The 20,008-nt window shown below is 50.7% G+C and overlaps 1 protein-coding gene across 3 annotated transcripts in view; it reads left to right on the plus strand.

Moving 5' to 3' along the window:
- The window catches only part of PPP2R2B (protein phosphatase 2 regulatory subunit Bbeta), a 102,874-nt gene extending 86,256 nt beyond the window's left edge, over positions 1–16,618 (plus strand). For all 3 annotated transcript variants that reach the window (XM_040573394.1, XM_040573396.1, XM_040573397.1), the window contains 5 exons: positions 3,535–3,712; positions 7,138–7,302; positions 13,222–13,391; positions 13,568–13,659; positions 14,401–16,618. In XM_040573394.1, the coding sequence (XP_040429328.1) occupies positions 3,535–3,712; positions 7,138–7,302; positions 13,222–13,391; positions 13,568–13,659; positions 14,401–14,680 (885 nt within the window). In that variant the 3' untranslated portion in view covers positions 14,681–16,618. The remainder of the gene's footprint in view (positions 1–3,534; positions 3,713–7,137; positions 7,303–13,221; positions 13,392–13,567; positions 13,660–14,400) is intronic.
- The last annotated feature ends 3,390 nt before the right edge of the window (positions 16,619–20,008 follow it).

Consider the following 20,008-nt stretch of genomic DNA (forward strand, 5'->3'; position numbering starts at 1 on the left):
AAATACTGAGCACTATATGCCAGCTCTGGCAGAGGATGAGGTTTTCCTCAGAAGCGCCATATCTCTGCATCCTTTCAGACCGCATCTGTCACAGTGCCTTGAACGACAAGGAAAACCTCTGCCACACAGGGCTTTTCCCCCGGGAGCAGGCAGTATTTGGTGCCAGCCAACATAACATGCAATGAAAGAGGGAAACACGATGAGACCAGGGGACAAAGCAGAATGACAACAATTACACACACTTCATTAACTGTGCCGTGATCCTCTGACCAGAGGCTGAACATGGTGGGGGGAAACGCAGCAGCGGCGGGTGGGAAGGGGCTGGGGCACTCAGGGCCCTTTGGCTTGTGCTGCACCTCCAGCACCAAGCCACAAAGAAAATGAGTTTTACAGCTCAAGGGAGGACTAGTGCCTCAGTAACTGTGGAAAGGGGAAGCCTCCGTCAGACAAGACAGAGGAATATAGTGGCTCATATATGTTGGCTGGGTGGGACCTGCTCTTTTTGCAGGGGGTGTCTGTTCAAAGACAAAAAAAGAAAAATTAAGACATATTTTTAAAATGAAAAATGACTGGCATTTCCCCCCCTTCCAGAAAAGAGAAAGTAATTTAATTTATTAGTGGTTTATTTTATTTGACAGCCTTTCAGTGTACTTGATGTGGTTTGTTACACTGAATTACCCTTTAATAATGGGTATATATAATACCAGATACTGCCCTGCAGGTTGGTTCTGTAATTGAGAAAGGTATGCATTTAGGAGTTTTCTCTGTTGTTCAGGATTGCCATGACGATGCCAGTGGTTTAGACAGATATGAGCTTGGGTTCTGCATGCTTCAAAAAAAAAAAAAAAAAAAAAAAAACACCCCAAAACCCCACGATTCAGTTGCTACCACATTGGCACTGTTTTGTTAGGCACTTTGCCTTAACAACCACCGAACGCTGCGGTCTTGGGCCGTGCACTGCTTTCCACTTCTTTTCTGTGGTGTAGGCTTGGGACGGTGTCATGTGGTAGCATGTGGAGCAATCCACAGAGGTCTTCCTTTAGACCACTGTCTCTTTTCCTGTGCTGTAAGTGAAGCAGAAATGTAATGGGGATGTCTGCCAACCTGTGGGAAGGGGTCCCAGGGGAGGTAGGAAACAGACTTCTGGAGACCTTTGAATTCTGACAAGACAGCGCATTAGGGAGGATGCAGCCAAGAATAATCCCATGGTGGTGGATGAGAGGAACACAAGATGGGTGAGACACAAGGTGTTTCTCTATCTGTGATTCTTCTGCTAGCAGCTTCCTGTTACAATTTTTGTGGATTTAACTCTTCCTGAAGGAAAGAGCAGAAGCTGTTTTCACTTTCATGCTGAACAAAATTAGAGGGTTGGATTTTCTGCTCCTGAATTTTCTTGGAAAACCCTCGTGTTGTGGTTTTCTGTCCTTTGGAAGTCAGAGGCAGTGGGAGTTTGTTCTGATTTGAATGCAAGGAATGGCAGAAAGAGAAATGCCCTGTGCTGGGAAACTGCTCCCAGGTGCACGTTCCAGGGAGCCGGAGCTCATGGTGCTGGCGGCCTGATTGTGCCAGGGAGGGGAAGCCACGCACGCAGCAGCACCCCGGGACGTCCTCGGCCACAGCGAATGCTCGCCTTCACAGCCCTTGCCCGATCCTTCCCTGCCCCACTGCCGGTGGAGCGGTGGAGCCTCGAGGTGCAAGCTGTGACCGCGCAGAGCTGCAGGGGCCTCGCTGTGCATGCAGGGTCGGGTGCAGGGGTCGCACGTTTGCTGCCAGCCCTGCTGCCAGCATCCGGGTCCAGCTGCGGAGCAGAGTCAGGCACGGGAGCAACGGGAGATGAAAGCCCGGCTGGGGCTCTGTGCGAGTCTGCTGTCTGTAACCATCCAGAGAGCTGCTGGGTTTCCTTCTGCTGCAAGATGTCTGCTGTCATGGGATGAAAGCCCTGAACCAGTGTGTGCTCCCAGCTGCTCCTGCCTTGAAATTTCAGTGTTTTCAGGTTTAAATACTTATTGCAGGTTTAAGTACTTATTGTTGGTACAGTTAAGTAAAAGCTTACTGCACATGTTGAAAAGAGGCATGGACACTTGCTGTTTTCCATATTTAAGTGCAGGCTCTCACAACTGTAGCAGGTAAGAAATCCTGACGTAATGAAATATTCACAGATGGCCAGGTTTGTTCATTTTGGGGGGTTTTACTCAGTGAAAGAACAATTTCCAGGCATGTGTCTCTGAGGTAATATGGGAAGAATTTTATTGCCTGAAAAGTTTACCTTAGCTTCCTATCTCAAGAAAAATGTGTTTGCAGGTAGCTAGCCATATAAAAATTAGGTGGGTAATTATGTTGGTTCAGTGGAAGTTGCAGATCACCAGCAGCGCCCTTGCTCATGCCCAGTTTGCGTTGTTTCTTTGGATCGCAGTCCTGGCTGCAGTGTTACTCTGGGGATGGGCATTGTTGTGGGGTCTGACCACAAGACGTGGTTGGTCTGCACATTGTCATCTTGCTGAGTGAAATCTTGTGCCAAAGCTTTTGCCATATTTGTTTTTGCATCCAGAGTGGCCCGGTGTAACAGTTGAGCCCTTTCCCTTTGCAAAACCGTCGTGTTTCCAACGATCTTAATGACAGCCCATTTCCTGTAATCTCTGAGCAAAATGTGAACCTATGTCCCCAGATGGCTGAGCAAAGTCCTTCAACAGCAAACGATGCATCATTGAGTATGTCAGGCTGAATTAGAAAGCAGGCTCATCACATTAAGCTTAGGCTCTGAGCTGACAGTTCCTATGTTCTAGTGTCACTTGATCTGGCTGTCACACTCCTGTCCCCACCTCTGCAGCCATGGGAAATCTCTTTGGGCAGCACACAGATAATATACACAGTAATGAAGTAGCTTGAGGGAATAGCTTACTGGCAAAGAGGAGCACAGACTGACACCTTTCTAGTGCATTAAGTTGCCTTAAGAACATTGTGTCTGAAGTTGTTACTTACACTGTTTCTTGCATATGCTGCTTCTGATTGCATTTCTCCATCCCCTGATGTTTACATAAGTTATGCGTATTAATCTAAAAGCTCTGCTTCTTCTTTCCTCCATGTCTCTGCCCTGTGCATTCACTTTCTCCATCTCTTCCCACATCTTATCTCCATCATTTCACTGTCAAGCAAATCCAGAAAAGCTGAAAGAAAAATCTGTGCTGACCTGACTCTTAAAAACTACCCTTCTGTTAGAAACGCACCAGGAATTTCAAATTCCACTTAACAGTGACAAAACAAAGAAGACGTTGTTGTTCTTTGGTCACAGAAGGAATTGTTGCTGCAGAAGAGATCTAAATCTGGTTTACTTAGCTCTTGCTGCCTCACCAAAATGTAACCACACCACCACCAGCTTTCCAGAAATAAAAGGCTTTGTGTTGGCTTTCCCTTCCGTTCATGTACTTACAAAGTCACTGGGTTTCTTGGGTGAGTGTGCTACGAGGAGGGTGGGGTGCAGCGCGGCCAGCCGCAGCTCTGTCCTCCCGTGCTGATGCTCTGCTTCCCACCCCGCAGGTGCCCGTGCTCAGGCCCATGGACCTGATGGTGGAGGCCACTCCCAGGAGGGTGTTTGCCAACGCTCACACATACCACATCAACTCCATATCCGTCAACAGCGACTACGAGACCTACATGTCGGCAGACGACTTGAGGATAAACCTGTGGAACTTTGAAATCACGAATCAAAGTTTCAGTATCCTTTGGTGCCCCCTCCATGTGGGATGGACCCAGCAGGCAGACCCCTGGCTGACAACCAGGGCCGCCTGTGGTGGCCCTGGGCTTCTCCTCTGCCAGCTTCTCGGCTTGTAATCATGGGGCCGGTGCTGAGGGCATGATGCGGAGCTTATTTCTTACTAAGAAAAGGGAGAATCGAGGTAAAGGTTTAACCCGTTATGATTTTCTATACCAAAGACTGCTAATAACAAACCCTGCGCATTACCATTTTATTACTGCTGATTACCTGGTTTCTTGCCAGGAAGTGTGTGCAGGTGAGATGGAAACCTAAGAGCAGGAGCAGAATGGAGCACCAGTGCGGGGCTGGGTGGAGAGACAGGTCCTGGTGAAGGTGAGCAGTGGAGCAGGGACCCATGAGGGTCCAGCTCCTGCCACGTCTGCCCTGACAGTGACCATGCAGGTGGCACAGCCTGGCTCATGCCCAAGCCTCAGCTGGAACCGGAGCTGCACTGCCTGGGATGGGCTCACGGCGGCTCAGGCACTCTGTGCTCTGCCATACCAAGCGGTACCCTGGTGCACAGCTCTGGCAATCCCCAGTCCCCAGGAGTGATTTCCAGGGCACGTCCCTCATTTCTGCCAGGGCTGAGCCTTGCTGCCAGCAGGATGCCAGGCTGTGTCCAGGGCGCTCACCCATCCCACCAGCCCCCCCCGCACCGTGCAGCACCGCAGGCGGCGCCCCTGCCATCTCCCAGGCTGTGTGACACCATGTCGAATTCTGCCTGCAGGGCCTGAGTCGGGGGTGGGAGGGAGAGAGGGGAGACCTCAGGTGATTTAGAAGACAGATGCCTTGGGGGAGACGAGGAGTGGAAATATTAATAGCGCTGTTTCCATTATATACTGCAGCAGGGTGACAGGCCGCCAGTCACAGTCACACAAATGAGATCGTGCCAGTCACCCTTGTAACAGCTGCATCAGAAATAATAACAATGGGACACTAATCATCAGTGATATTTATGTAGTGTTTTCTGCTGAGAAATCCCCAGGGCACATGGCAAATTTAGGCAGCTGGAAAGGATTTCAGCAGTCACAGGCATGTGGCTGGCGGAGGCTCAAAGTGCATGTGTTTGAGCAGTGCTGCAATGTGTGCTGGTTTTTGGAGAATAATGCGAGGATTTGGGTAAAACTTCGGGAAGTCTAGATGGCCCAAGGGATTTTCAGCAAGGTGCAAGTGCAGCACCCAAAATGCTTGCTAGGAATTGATGGAGGAAAGCCATCGCCAGAGCAGTGTCCACTCAGATGCCCTGTCCCGCCGGCATGCTGCTGCATCGGTGCCCCCCCTGCCCGGCACAGCAGCACTGTCCGGGGGGTCCCTGGTGCGGCTGTGCCCAGCCCTGCCAGGCTGCATCGGCCGTGGGCACTGTGGTGGGCGCCGGGGCAGAAGAACCGCAGCAGCACCGTGCACCTGAGGAGGGGAAGGGCACATCGCTGGTTTGGGGTTTTGCTGGTCAGGACCAAATCCAGCCCCTGAGAGCCGAGAAGACATAGTCCTGTGGGTTGGATTTGCGTAATTTTGTGCACATCACACAGCTGCTGCACAATTTGATGTGATTTGAAACCTTTGCTTAGCAAAGCATCGGGACTGTTGTAAAAGGGTTATTGCAGGTCAGAGTGCAGGACAGCTACAAAACTGCATGGGAGTGCAGGGGCGTTGTGATGCAATGCAGTCCTGCACTGCCTGTCATTACAGTGACAGCCTGCTTTACCAATGCTTATAGATCTGGACTTGAAGCAGTTTGAGAGGCAGTGTTTACTGCCCTGTAATGCCATGCACTGGGCTCAGGTCTGGTCTGAGCTGTGATCCAAGCTCTGCTGTGGACCTGCAGCGTGGGCTGGGAGGAATGCACAGTGTCTTCCAGGGCCCTGCTGCTGCTGCCGGCGCGTTGCCTGCCTTGCGCTGAGGAGAGCACCAGGTTCACTTGCCCCTCCCGTAGCAGGCAGGATGCCTCCCTCTTGCTGACACGTCCTTGCCCTCTCCTCCACGGGAGACGGAGATTTTCCTTTAGTCACTTTGCTACATCACCTCTGCACAACTGACAAATTCACATCTTCATCTTGCCAGGAACAGCATGGTCTTAATTTGCTTTCCAGGGGGTGATGAAAGGTGCTATTTCTTTTCTCTCGCTGTCTGCACAGTGGGTAAATTGCCCCTTGCTGGGTGTTTGGATTGGGCTGTGAAGGGCTACAAAGATGATCAGAGGACTGAAGCACCTGTCATACGAGGACAGGCTGACAGAACTGGGCCTGTTTAGCCTGGGAGAGAGAATACTGAGGGGAAACCTCATTAATGTGTATAAATTTCTGAGGGGAGGGTGTCGAGAGGATGGAGCTGGACTCTTTTCAGTTGTGCCCAGCCACAGGGTGAGAAGCAACAGGCACAAACTGAAGCACAGGAGGTTTCGGCTCAGTATGAGGGGGGCACTTCTTTACTGGGAGGGTGACAGAGCACTACAAAAGGTTGCCCAGAGAGGATGTGCAGTCTCCTCCAGAGATATTCAAAACCTGCCTGGATGCCATCCTGCGCCAGGTGCTCTAGGTGAGGGGGTTGGACTGGATGATCTTCAGAGGTCCCTTCCAACCTTGGCCATTCTGTGATTCTGTGATCTGAATCCTCTTCCTGCCGTGACCTCTGGCTCGGCCAGGCCAGAAGTTGTCAGCTGTCCCCCGCAGCACCACGGGCTGCTCCAGTCCTGGCCAGTGCCGGCTGCAGGACCCCGGGACGGGGTCTGTGGCTCAGCTTTCAGCCGGTATCTTACTGAGCCAAGAAATTGCGCAGCCCCAGCCAGCCACCCCTGGTCTGTTGTTTTGTTTGTCGATGTCATCCGGGTTTTATTTTCCTTCCCTCATAGTTGCTTTCAGTGCGGTTATTCACTTTGCCCAGACACTGCAATACAAGCTGTTTATTCTGGCCAGGGTGAATTCATCGGGGTCCAGTCTTGTGCCTGTCCACACAGAGAGAACAGTCAGCACTTCCCGGCCGTGCAGGGCAAGAGTCACAGTCTCCATGCAGGCAGATAACGGGACCAAACAGGATTTTCCACGTGCCTGCGCTGGCCCCAGGCCCAGTGCTCCGATCGGGGCTGGGGGCAGAGGGATGGAGCCCTCAGCGCGGGCTCGGGGCTAGTGGTGGACACAAGCTGAGATGTCGGGAGCCAGCATCCCCACAGGGTGAGGCCTCAAGGGACATCAGTGCGCAGTGGGTGGATGTCAAGAGGCAGGAGCGGCTGCAGTGCACGTTTGGTTGCATCAGCTCTGCGGAGCCGTGGTGCTGACGCACTCCAGAGCAGCGCTGTTCTGTGGGGAAGACAGGGTTTGTGTAGGGGGACGGAAAAAGCTGGTGTGGAGAGGTCAGCGGCAGGCACCAGGAGCCTTGACTCGTCCTGCCAGACATCGTGGACATCAAGCCAGCCAACATGGAGGAGCTGACAGAGGTGATCACTGCCGCTGAGTTCCACCCACACCACTGCAACACTTTTGTCTACAGCAGCAGCAAAGGCACCATCCGGCTGTGCGACATGCGCACCTCCGCCCTCTGTGACCGCCACGCCAAGTGTGAGTACGGCCGGGCCAGGGCCCTGTGCTGAGCAAAGGTCCCAAAAACGGGAGTGCAGAGATCAGCAGGGGCTTGGTCACCGTGTGCTCGGGGCACGCAGGGCTGTGGTCCCCCTGTCCCAGCGTTCCTGTGGCAGCCTGCATCAGTCCACCCATCTCGATGAGGACAGGGGTCCCTGGTACCAGCCCAGAACATTCTGGGGGTGCACATTAAAAACCTGCTCTGATGTTCTGGCTGTGGTGGGTGTGACAGATCACGGGTGCCAGGGCATGGTGCCTGCGAGAGCTGTTGATACCAGATGACAGGGGGTGCTGTACTTCTTCAGGCCGCTTGTCTGAGTAAGCCTGCATCCTGTTGTCAGCTGTGACTGATGCGACAAGGGTCAGGAGGTGCAAAAAAGCCCCCCAAAATCTGCAGGAAGCAGGGCAGCCAGGGAGTGTGTTCCTCATCCTCCCCCCGGCAGACGTGACAAGGCAGCTGCTGATGAAGCAGTGAGTGCATTTTGGTTCCTGCTCTGCCTCTGCCTGTCAGGAGTTGTCATTGCTGGAAGTGCTCTCCTAACTGGGCACTGCTCCGAGACATGCTGGCACAAACACGTCCGACATTTGTGGGTTGGTTGATAAATACCTATTGCAGTTCTTTGTGACAGGGCAGTTCCTGAAAAGCAACTCTGCGCTGAGCTGTGTTGTAAATGAAACACAAGGATAGGCCAGACCTAAAGAAGTTTGGTGTCAACCTTAAAGACAGCTAAAAATGGCAGAAGCAAGGGCTGCTGTGCTTTATGACTGGCTGTCCAACCCTCTGTGTACCTGATGGGGTTTGAACATTGTCCTCTGAACATTTTTGTTTGTTTATTTTCAGTTGTCTGGATGCACAGCCAAAGTGAGAGATTTTTACATGGCCAGGGTAAAGCTTGTTTGAGTTTTCTTCAGAAAACGACCAATATCTTGGGGGAAATTAATGAGATTTACAGCATCTAAACTATGGTCATGTTACAGGAATGACACACACAAACCAGGTGCAACTTACGGAAGCCTAGTGCCAATAATCTACATCCAGAGAGCATCTGGCTGTATTTCAGATTCAGGCCTCCGGTAGAGGCAGTAGGGAATGACACACCAGCTATTGCTGTTAGGCTTTTGAGCTGTGGTTACTGTCTGATACCTGTTTTTAAACTGAGGTAAAGGAGACAGAGAGGAAAGCTTACATTATTGTCTGGAGATCTGAAAATATGGAACGGTTGTTTTCCCAACTCCTGGGCAAAACACACCCTTCTGTTCTTGTATTTCATGACTGTGTCTCGCAGTTCTACAGTGACAGCTCCTAGCCAAGAATCAGAGTACAATTAAGGAGCAAAGGAAATTCCTTTTCCTGACACATCAGTGGCAGAAGCCCTCACATAATATTTCCCTTTGTTTGGGTGCTGCTATGTCCTTTTAGTCCTCAGTGAGCACACTGACCGACAGTGAATACAAGTTCGGTTTGACCTCTCCCGTGACATTTTATATTGATTTCCCTCTATCCCTCAGAAGCATCAGCCTCAGTCAATTGCAGTTCAGCAGATGTGTGAGTTGAAATTGAGACAGTTCATCAAAGTTCAAAATGAAAAGCAGCATTGGCTTTTTGAAGCAAATTCTCCAATGGCAATATTTAATAACTGTCAATATTTAATAAAAATGCAAAATATAGCACTGCACATCTCAGTCATGTTTATTTAGGTAGACGCACTTTGCAGCCTGGGGCCAGCTTTTACTTATGTGCTTCTCTTACTAAATTTTGGTTGCCCATTTTATTTGAGGCACCTGCTAGCCATGACATTTTGTATGTTACCTCCAGCCATGTAGCTGGCTTAGGGGAGAATATCCTTTTCCACATATAAATGTCTGTTCCTCAGGGACTTAAATGGTGGTGGGCTACAATATTAAGAAGGTCTGGTGCAGGGATAACTCCGTGGGCAGATCGTGCACAAAGAAACCTCTCAAGTTGTCCAAAGTACCAAGCCGAAAGGGAGGCTGGAATTCATGGGGCAGCTGGAGACACCAGCAAAAGTATTTCTGTTCTGAAGAGCCATGTGAAAAAAGGAGGGAAAACCACATTAGGTGTAACACGCAGGATAGAGCATCTGTGCTTGGGATCAGCCTTGGCACGGGCACGCCTCCCTGCGCAGTCAGCAGGACATCGCAGCTGGGGCACTGCAAGGGGTGACGGACAGCAGCAACCCAGCTGAGCACCAGGCTGATGGCCGAAAACACGCTACCAACGCCGCTTATCAGAGCTCTGGCTTTTCCTTTGCTGCAACTTGTGGAGCTTGACCACAGAGCTAGTGCCTCAGAAACCCTCCCCGTGAGCTCAGCAGCCCGAATTTGCTTCGGCAGCAGAAGCGAAGCCACACAAAACCCTTCAGAGGGGCAGCAGAATATTGCTCCCCCAGCCCTGCCCGTCCTGGCGGCTGCAGGCCTTTGCCTGGCCCCTCGGTGCTCTGCAGACGGGGACCCTGGGTCTGATCCTGCCTGCGCCCATCCACATAGGCACTCAGAGCACCTGGACGGGAGCGCTTCATTAATCTGCACCTTGTCTGTGAGGGAGAGAAATGAGTGCTGCTGCCTCGCTGCAGACAGGAGGAATGAGGCAGAAAAGTGAATTACTCGGGAGAGAGTGGCACCAGACTAGTGATTTCTGCCCTTAGGCCATGGTTGCAGTGTTCCTGTGCCTCTGGGCTGAGGCTCGACTGCAAAGTTGATTTTTCTGGTAGAAAGCAAAACTGGATTCTCTGCTTGCACCAGCATAGCTTTTCCTCAGTTATGATTGTGATGAATTTTGTGCCTGGGTGAACTATCGGTGGGCTTCTGGCTTTTAATTTGAAGCAAGAGAAGCAGGAAATTACTGGGTTTTCCTGTGAAAGCTCTGCTCCACTGTGCTGTCAGGTTTCCATCAGGGCCCTGTTTATTCCTGGATTAGCAGAAGACTCAGCTGAAATCCAGAGGTGCAAAGTGACTTGCCCAGGGTTTGTGACCCTGAGGTTCCAGCGCTGCTGCCTGAGGTGGGTGCTGCGGGTGGAGGTGCTGGCCAGTGCTGCCTGTGCCCAGCCTTCACAGCACCACATGGCAGCACAGCCGCCAGCTGCACCCTCAGAGTGCAGCTACAGTCACAGCCTGGCCTGAATTACCTGGATGTGCCCCCGCTGATGGGTGGGTCTGGGGAGGAGCTCCCAGTGCTGCTGCTGTCTGCAGCAGGAGGCTGGGCAGAGGGCTCTGGCTGCAGCACCCGCTGGGTGCTGGCCGGGCCTTGTCGGCACACGAGCTGCTGCTTGGCTGGAAGGTCCCGTGAACTCCCTCAGGGCCCGGGCCTCACTGCTGCAAGCCACGATCGCCAGCTCAGGCAAGAGGCTTGCTGCCTCCGGAACCAGGACTGCCGTGTGCCATTAACGCACCCAGGGATGAGATAAGTGCCAACTCTGCAAAGCTAGATCAGGCTCCAGCAAAGAAAAAACACTCACTTTCACATTCCCATTAGCAGCGAGTTCTATTTACCTAGTTTTTCACCTAAGCATTTTATAGAGGAAAAAGGTTGCATAAATAGAGCGCAGAGATCTGGTCTCATGTGAGACACCTCACTTCTCTGTGTAGGTGAAGCTAATCCTGCACAGGACTGAGACTGCGGCGTGGAAACGAGCTTGCATTGTCTGCTGGGTTTGACTGAAGCAGCAGGCACATAGCTGGTGCAGAACTGAGCTGATGGTGTCACCCCCCCCCCCCCCGAAATGAAGCATCTCCTTCTCCCAGCCCCACACAGCAGCTAATGATGTCCTGCTGCAAAGAATAATAAGCCTGGCAAGACCTCGAGCTAAAAATTAACTAGCCGATTGTGCAAAATCTCCAGGGGGATGAAGAACAAGCCTCGTGTGCCACCCTGAGCTCATTTAGCAAGCCAGGAAACCTCTTTGCCTTTGCAACATTCTTCTGTCTTCATTTTAAATCGAAACCTCCACCCGGCTGCTCATTGCCTCTAGCGGAGGGGTGGTTAGGGCCAGAGCCATGTCTACCAGGTGCTGAGGCCCCATGGGGACACCCGGCCTGCGGCTGGGACCGGGGGCTGCGCGCGGTGCCAGTGCCCTGCACGGCCTTGCTGTGCTTTCGATTTTCCAGTACACGTGGTTAATTGCCATGATTAGGGTTTAAATGAAGGAGTGAGAAAGAAAAGACAGTACTCAAATTGGTGTTAAATTTAATGATGAGCGGTTAAATTAGTTGCTGAGTGAAAAGAAACTGTTTGCTTTGAGGATGCCCCAGCAGAGTGCCTCTGGCCAAGGGCTGCTCCCGGGCAGGCTCTCGGGCATCGAAAGCTGGGGGTGCCTTGGAACCTCTCCTGGGCTCCGGTAGCTCAGCGCTTCAGGTGTCATGGCCTGGTACTGCAGACGAGCAGTGAGGCCTGTGGAAAATACAGCAGGCCCGGAGAAGTGTGCTGCGCTGTCTGGAGCCAGAAATCAGTTCCCGTCCCTGTTCCTGCCACTGCCCTCTCGTTCCTGCTCATTTGTCTTGGTGCTGCCACCAGCTCTTGGGTTCATTCTCTGAGGCCTTTCTTGTTTGTTTGTCAATCTGCAATTTAAATTTTTTACTTCCACAATATCAGCAACAATTTCTTCTTGCTCATGGACTATAAATTTAACACCTCTAGCCTTGATGACAGCTAACACACATACAGCTGTGACAAAAATGATGCAGCTGTTAAAAAAACCTCATGAAGCAACTGACCTGGTATGAGAAAACCTGTGATGGTTAGAGTGAAGACAAGTTGTGGAATTTGGATGCTCTCCATAGACTGCCTCAGATTTTTATTTTCTTTTCTTGTTGTTACTTTTCTTATTAAAAAGAAACAAACAAAAAAGCTGACATATCAGCAGATTTCCTGCTGGTGATCGAAGGAACCAAATCTGGGTCCTGCTGTGGGGACTGCCATTTCTGATTTGTAGACGGATCATTTATACTGGCACTTCAGGCACTTTTTCCACCATATTCAAGAACTGAGGCATCCGTAGCACAGGGCTCAGCTAGGGGATAATAAAACTGAGGAAACGTTTGTGCTCAGTGTGGCATGCAAGGTGAGCCCATCCCTGGCTCGCGGAGCAGCCATGCTGGCTCCTCACAAACTCTCCTTTTCTAGGTACCAGTGGGTCAGAACAAAAAGGTGACGCAGCAGAGGATGTTGTAGCAGTGTCAGTGCTGGGGCAAAAGTCGGATTAACATGGCTGGGAACTGCTTTTTTTTTCCAGTACAGAAATAAAGCAGGAGGAGCTTCTCCTTCTTACTGGCAATATTCTTTAATGCTGAGATAGTAAGGGGATCTGTAGAGATGGAAAGAGAAGACTAGGCAGATCTCCCCTAAGTGCACAGGTTCTGTGCAGATGCATCTCTGATTATTTTTTTTTTTAAGCCATACATGCCCAGCTGATGTTACTTTGAAATTGAATTTGTAAATGCATTTAATTTGGAACTTCACTGATATTCTTCAGACTGTTCAAACTGTGATTTATTCAAAGACTGATCAGATGAAATCTGTAGGTTGCAGTGGCTATAAAATATTTACATTGACTTTTGGTTATGCTACACATTAATTTCTAGAGAGAATAGGCATGCAAAGCTCTAAATCTTTTGGGCTTCTATTGTGTTGTTGATAGATGGGTCTCTGATGATCCTTCCTGCTTATTGCACTCATTAAAAACAAAGGAGCTTCAATTGCACCACGTGAAGTCTGTGAAATATGGATGTTTGCCTGGTTTATGCCATGCCCAGCAGTGGAAGCCCATGGGCACGCTGTGTCCCCGCGCCACAGGCGCTGCTCTCCCACCCGCCATCCCGGGCAGGGCAGCAGGTCTCGCGGGGGACCGCTGATGTCAGGACCTGTCCCTTCCTCTCCTGCAGTTTTTGAGGAGCCCGAAGACCCAAGTAACCGGTCATTCTTTTCTGAGATCATCTCCTCGATCTCCGATGTCAAATTCAGCCACAGCGGGAGGTACATCATGACCAGGGACTATCTAACCGTCAAAGTGTGGGACCTGAACATGGAGAACCGGCCCATCGAGACTTACCAGGTGAGTGAGGGGCACTGCCTCCGGCACAGCCAGGGCTGGCAGCAAGGGGACTGCATGCCGTGACGGGTGGGAGCGTCCTGCCATCCGCACTGCCGAGGCAGCTCGGCTGCTTCGGGCAACAGGCACCAGCGTCAGGCGTGGCCCCCGGCCTCACACCACCCATCCCCTGCCACCAGGTCCACGACTACCTGCGAAGCAAGCTGTGCTCGCTGTACGAGAATGACTGCATCTTCGACAAGTTCGAGTGCGTGTGGAACGGCTCCGACAGGTGAGGGGCAGTGGGGCTGCGCGGGACCCCCCCCGCGCGGCACCTCCCTGTGCCACGGCAGTGGCACTGGTGGCCCTGGCGCTGCGTCACCATTCCCGACGTGGAGGTGGCCGGATGCGGGGCCTGCGCCCAGCCTGTTCTTGGGAGTGGGGTGCAAGGGGACGGTGGCAAGGTATTTGGCTCCAGATATCAGCAATCTGGGGGTGATAGCTACCCGTGCATAAATCACACTATCCAAGGCAGCAGAAAGCGTCCAAGAGCAGCTGACGTTGCAGGAGTGCCGTGATGTTTTCTCTGTAACAACAAAGCAAATAAGACACAACTGGCCTGAAGCCCAAATTCTAAATCTAATCTAAACCTCATTACACCTCTGGATATTCAATATGCCTGTAGTCACAAGGCAGTTTGTCTCTAAAAAACTGTGAAAATCGTTTGGTTCAGGCCAGCTAAATATCCTCATATGGAGGGATCCCAATATGAGTTGTTACCCCGAAAGAAATTGTCTTTGGTGTTAATATTCCCTCAGATGAGGAGGGGAAAGACTTGGGAAGATGCAGAAACCTGTTGGCGTGGCACACGGCATGAGCCACCTGCACGTCCTGGTGGCAGGCACTGACCGCGGGGTGCGGTGTCCACGGCTGGGCGCTCAGCGGTGCCAGGCACGGCCGGTGCGGAGCCCAGGGGTGCGTGGGGGCGGGGATGGAGCCGCGCTCGCTGACTCGTCCTTCCTCCTCCTCCCAGCGTCATCATGACCGGCTCCTACAACAACTTCTTCCGCATGTTCGACCGCAACACCAAGCGCGATGTGACGCTGGAGGCCTCGCGGGAGAACAGCAAGCCCCGGGCCATCCTCAAGCCCCGCAAGGTCTGCGTGGGCGGCAAGCGGAGAAAAGATGAAATTAGTGTGGACAGTTTGGACTTCAGCAAAAAGATCTTGCATACAGCTTGGCACCCTTCAGAAAATATCATTGCCGTGGCAGCAACAAATAACCTGTATATATTCCAGGACAAGGTTAACTAGGAGGATAAGTTATTCTTTAGGAATCTCATGTACTGAATACTAGTAAACACAAGATTTCAAATGTTTCTTTTCTTTTTTTTTTCTTCCTTTTTTTTTTCCCCTTTTCCTTCCTATTCATTTGTTTAATTACTGCTCTGCATATAGGAGTTGTGCAGGGGCAGGCAAACCAGCTTCACTATCCACCACTCACTGACACGTAGGGCAGTGGGTGGGCACACCAAGTAGATACCAGGTTTTCCTTTACTTGTGAATCGTGAGCTAAGACATAACATGGAGCAGGCTGGGAATGTTTAGGCTTTCATTATCCCAGTGTCCTCTGGTGGCATTGCTATGGTTGTAGATGTCTGCTGATTCATGTGTGGTAATACAGCAGTGTGGGGTATCGAGTCAGCTGCAGAGGGAAAAGAAGGGGAGGTTGTGCACATGCGTGTGTGTAGGACTGTGTGGTTGGGGTTTTAATTACAGCAGCCCGTTTGGATTTTTTAAAACTTTATCCTAGAAATGTTCCACTTCTTATTTTGCAAGATCAGAATGTTGTCCCCTTTGCCATTTTTCACATTTGTCTTTTTATTACTTCATATTTTTACCAACAGCAACAGCAAAACCAAACATAAAATGGAAAAGCTCAGATTTGCAATAGACAGGCTTAAAGGAGGAGGGATGGCACTACACACAAGATGTGTGCGCGCTAACCAGGCTGCTGCCTTCCGCCTTCACCCCACAGAAACTCTCCTAAGGATTTGGCTTTGTAGATACTGTGGTGCCTTTTTTTGCTATATGAAATACCTTTATAAATGATGCTTCCAAAATGCATTGATTGCAAAACAAATTGAACCTGGGCGCTTTTTTTCTGTGTTTCTTTTATTTTGCTTTGGTCATTTTTAATTGTTCTGTTCTAAGCTCTTGCGTGTTGTGACTCTATCTCTTTTTCTTTTTTAATTAATTTATTTATTTATTCCATTTTTGTTTTGTTTTGTTTTGAAGATAAAGTATATGTTGCTAATTTATGACATTCTAAAACAGAATACAACCATATATTGCTGTTAGCACCTGACTGCTTCAGAGAGAGGCTGTCTATGGTCCTACATTATAATAATAATTATTATTATAATAATAATAAAAACAGTAACTCTTCCTCTTTGCATGGCAAGGCTGCCCTTTCTACTGTAAAGACTGTTCAGATCCTTCATTTACTTGAGCAACTGTTCAATAAAAAAAAAAAAAAAATCAGTCTGAAACCTGCTCCTGCAACAAAAAGCAAAGGGATAAATAAAGTCAATTAAAAAATAAATCAACACCGTCACTTTAGAAATGGATCCATAAGGGTAACCCTGCTGTGCATCTGTCCTGCTATGGGCAGTGGGCATCCCACCAGTGCCTGCATCCTTGCAAGGAAGTTTACACAAATTTTTAAGGACAAAATGCACTCTTTAGACAGTCTCTTTCATAGACAGTCTCTTTCATAAGGCATGATTTGGATTTCAAGCAGTTTCTGCAATGACCTACCGACTCTTACACCTTACAAATGAGATTAACTGCCACTTACTCAAGGAACATAGGTACCACAAGGAAAAACATGAACTGAATAGAGGCTGGGACTGGCATTTATCTCTCTCTGGCGGGAGAGGAAGATGTGGTTCAAGTCCCTGGGCTGGTGCTGTTTGACACTCTGTCCCCACCCAGCCAACCTGTGCAGGGCAGGAGCAGGGAGCATTTGCCTTCTTTAAAGAGATAAGTACAAGGTGGGGAAAAAATAATATGCACCGGCTTATAAATTTACTACAAGGGATTGCTTTCAGGAGTAACATTTTTTTTTTATAACGAAGTGGTAAAAAAAAAAATAAATCAGGAGTAAATGGACCATTAAGGAAAAAAGTTCTTTTTTTGTTCCTGTAAAGAAAACTTGCACTGGTATCAAAAGTAAAGTTGTCCCAAACATGTCTGTGTGGAGTCGCTGATTGTTGTGCTTTTCAGGTGCTGTGTAACATTAGCTCCATGGCACCAGAGTGTATCTGGAGAGCAGGGCTGGGGCTGTCTGCCCACCTGTGCTGATGAGGCACTGCTGGCGGGTGGCAGAGAACCCCGAGATTTTGCCTCGCAGTACGGGACGTCATTTTGGAGACCGCTACGTGGAGACTGAGCCTCCCACCTTCAGCTGGGCGCACCCAGGCAAGGGCACGATCCTCAGGTGTACAGGGGCCATGGACGTGCCTGTAAGGCGTTAATTCACTTTTCAGCTCTTAGCCAAGTGCAACAGGTGTCTGCAGAGCAGATTGCATGCGGCTGGACGGGGACCTTCCTGCAAATAAACAAGCTGCTCCAGGTTAGTTGTTTAGCCCTCACCCTCAGTAGTCTAATCAAACACCTTATTTCATGGAAACCAAATACAGCTTTAACTGCACAAAGGCTTGGCAACACAAACATATGTATTTACTGACTGACAAAAAGTGTTCCTGGCTTTGAGCAGCTGGGGCCTGGTGGCAGCGAGGCAGGGCCAGGGAAAGGCTCTGGCTGCAGTGCCCATCAACTCCCAGGGAGCCAGGCAGCCCTGCGGCTGTGCTGGGCGCCAGTGGACGAGAAGACAGGGAACGTGCTCAGAGTACCCCTCTGGCCAAGAGAGTTGTTCTCGTCTTTCTCCTTCTTCTCGTTGGAAACGGATTGTCTAGGCAAGAGACCTTGGCCTCCTGTTTGCAGTCCAGATTAAAGTTCCGATCTAAAACATTAAAAAAAAAAAAAATGCAAAGCAGGAACACGTCCACATAGCACCTTGGTGGTGAGACGCAGCAGATGGCTTTGTGGCAGCACAGTGGCTGCAGAGCTCTTTGCCTCTCAACGCAGACACTGGCAGACAAGTCATGATGGTGAAGACGGGCAATTTCAGTGAATTCTTTCCTGTTTGCACTTAGGAAATGCTAAGGATAAGATGGGGAGGACAATGGCACTGCAGTCTCCTCTTTCTCTCTCTTGCTTGTGTGCAGTTTGGGTGGCAGTGTCACAGGGAGGGAGGTGCTCAGATGCCTTCTCGGTGCTCAGACCCTGTCACAGAGACCAAGCCCGGGGCTCACCACCTGCTGCCTGTCATTGGAAACATCAGCTTTTTGGTGTTCATCAGGAATTACCTCGCTTTTTTTTTTTTTTTTTTTTCTTCATTTGAAATTTCTATCTATAGCTGAACTGGCTTTAAAATAAAACTAAAGCAGGACTTGATGCAGGAACAACCTGCCAGGGTGACTTGCCGGTGAAAGGTGATCACAGCTCCCATCTGACCAGACCCAGTAAGGGTGCAGTGTGCGGCTCTGCGCAGGGCACGGCGCGAGCCCGCCCGTGGCACACACACAGCCCCGGTCTGCCCGCGCTGCATCTGCCCCACGCAGCGTGCCGCCGGGACGCGGCCAGGACTGTGGGTGGCAGAGCCTTGGGAGCGCTGGGCAGGTCGCCCTCTTCAGCAGGACAAATCCCATTATTTGATAATACAAGCTGTAATAAATTATTTGATAATACAAGCTTTAATAAAACAAGCTGTCAGTTCCTCCGTAGTCCACGTGCTAATTCTCTGCTGCTCTTGGTGATGAATTTAAACAGAGGCACCTAATAAGAGGCTTCGGGGCATGGTTTATACTGTCAAGGAAATGTTATACAAACAGATGCTCATTTACCTTCATATTAACTGCATGACCTTAATCTACTAAAACGAGCATGAATTCAATCCCGGGATTTTTCCCCAGTGTGCAAGGCACTTTCCGAGCAGAGCAGCTGGATGCTGCTGTGTGCATCACAGTGAGAATTTTCTTCCAAAGGGAGCTGCTTTGTATAGTCCTAGGTTTCCCAAGAGCTCTTCAAAATGTCCAGCAAGGATTTTGAGTTGAAATAGCCACATTTGTCTTTACCTCTGTAAAAACTGAATTATGTGAAGCACCTGAAATCTTTTTGGGATGCACTGAAAAGGTCCTTTAGCATATTCCTACTGAATGCATCTTCCCTCCCCTGTCACAGCTCTTCTCCCACATCGCTATAAAACTCAGCAAGCTGCAGAAACAGCACTGAGATGGTGCGGGGTGCTCACGAAGTGCAGCCCACGCAGATAGATGACTGTATTGGGAAAGGAAAATCCCAGAGCAGCGCTGAGCTGCCAACCTGCCTCATCTGGGGGCTGCAACCCAGCCCCGCGGTGCCCCACGCTCCCCTGGGCAGCCTGACCCTGCAGCGGCACGGGGAGAACACACGGGACGTGTCCGAGAACCCGGAGGAGTCTGGACACAGAACCGCCAGAGGTGTCCAGGTCCTCCATGAGGCGCCAAGCAGCGTGCCACGGCCCAGCGATGTGAACTGCATTTTGGGGTCCTGGGCCCCATCTGGGGCTGGGCCTTGGCAATGCTTTCACGTTGCGTTAGCACTTCTGCACAAAGGAACCAGTGCCACAGGAGTGAAATAGGAACAGGAAATCAGCACATCTCAAACTTAACTTTTGAACAGGTTATTTGGGACTGGAAGTTCTTATTCACTCCTAAGCTGGAGATACGACACAATTAGACTTCTAGGACCATTATATGCCACTGACTGTAATCACAGCTCAGCAAGTCACATTCCCACAGTGCAGTGAACCCCGGCATCAAAGTAAAGTCACAAAGATCATCATAAATAGTCTGTTCTTCCCCATTTGCTGGAAGGACCTGATTCACCGTGGATCCTTGTCTGGTTTCCGTGTGCCTGGCTCATGCTGGGCAGACCCCTGAGCAGAAATCAGGGCATAGCCTGCGTGAAGCTGCTGACCCGATGCACAATACAGGAAATTGCTCCAGGCAGCTGCACGTTACACGTGGGAAAAGTGTCATTTCTAAAGGTTTTTTTTCAAATGAACATGAAGAAAAGCAGCAAGAAACAGAGCTGATGAGTTAATAACCATTATTGTTTCAAAGCAGTACCAGGAGCGCTTTACGGCTTGGTATCACCACTTAGGGGGCAGCTGAAAGTGGAGGCAGGGCGATGGAGCCGACGGCTCAGCCACCGGCAGGGCAGGGCAACCCCACGCCGCATCTCCGAGGCAGGGGCAGGAAGCGGCTGAGAAACGTCTGCCCCGGGGAGCCCCGGCAGCCGCCCCTGAGCTGCCGGGCCCCGACGTGCGGCCGCGGGGGGCTCCGGCTCCTGGCCCTAGCGCAGCGACTGCGGGTGCCCTGCCTGGGGACCTGTGGCCATGGAGCCCTGCCTCCCCCGGGGCTCCCGCCTTACCGGGCAGGGAGCTCAGAAGGATGGCGGCTGGCTCGGCCGAGCTTCCCCTGCACGGGAATTACCCCAGCTCCAGCACCTGCTTGGCCCAGCTGCGCCAACCCA

This window comes from Cygnus olor, chromosome 14, assembly GCF_009769625.2.
Source record: "Cygnus olor isolate bCygOlo1 chromosome 14, bCygOlo1.pri.v2, whole genome shotgun sequence".
Taxonomy (NCBI): Eukaryota; Metazoa; Chordata; class Aves; order Anseriformes; family Anatidae; genus Cygnus; species Cygnus olor.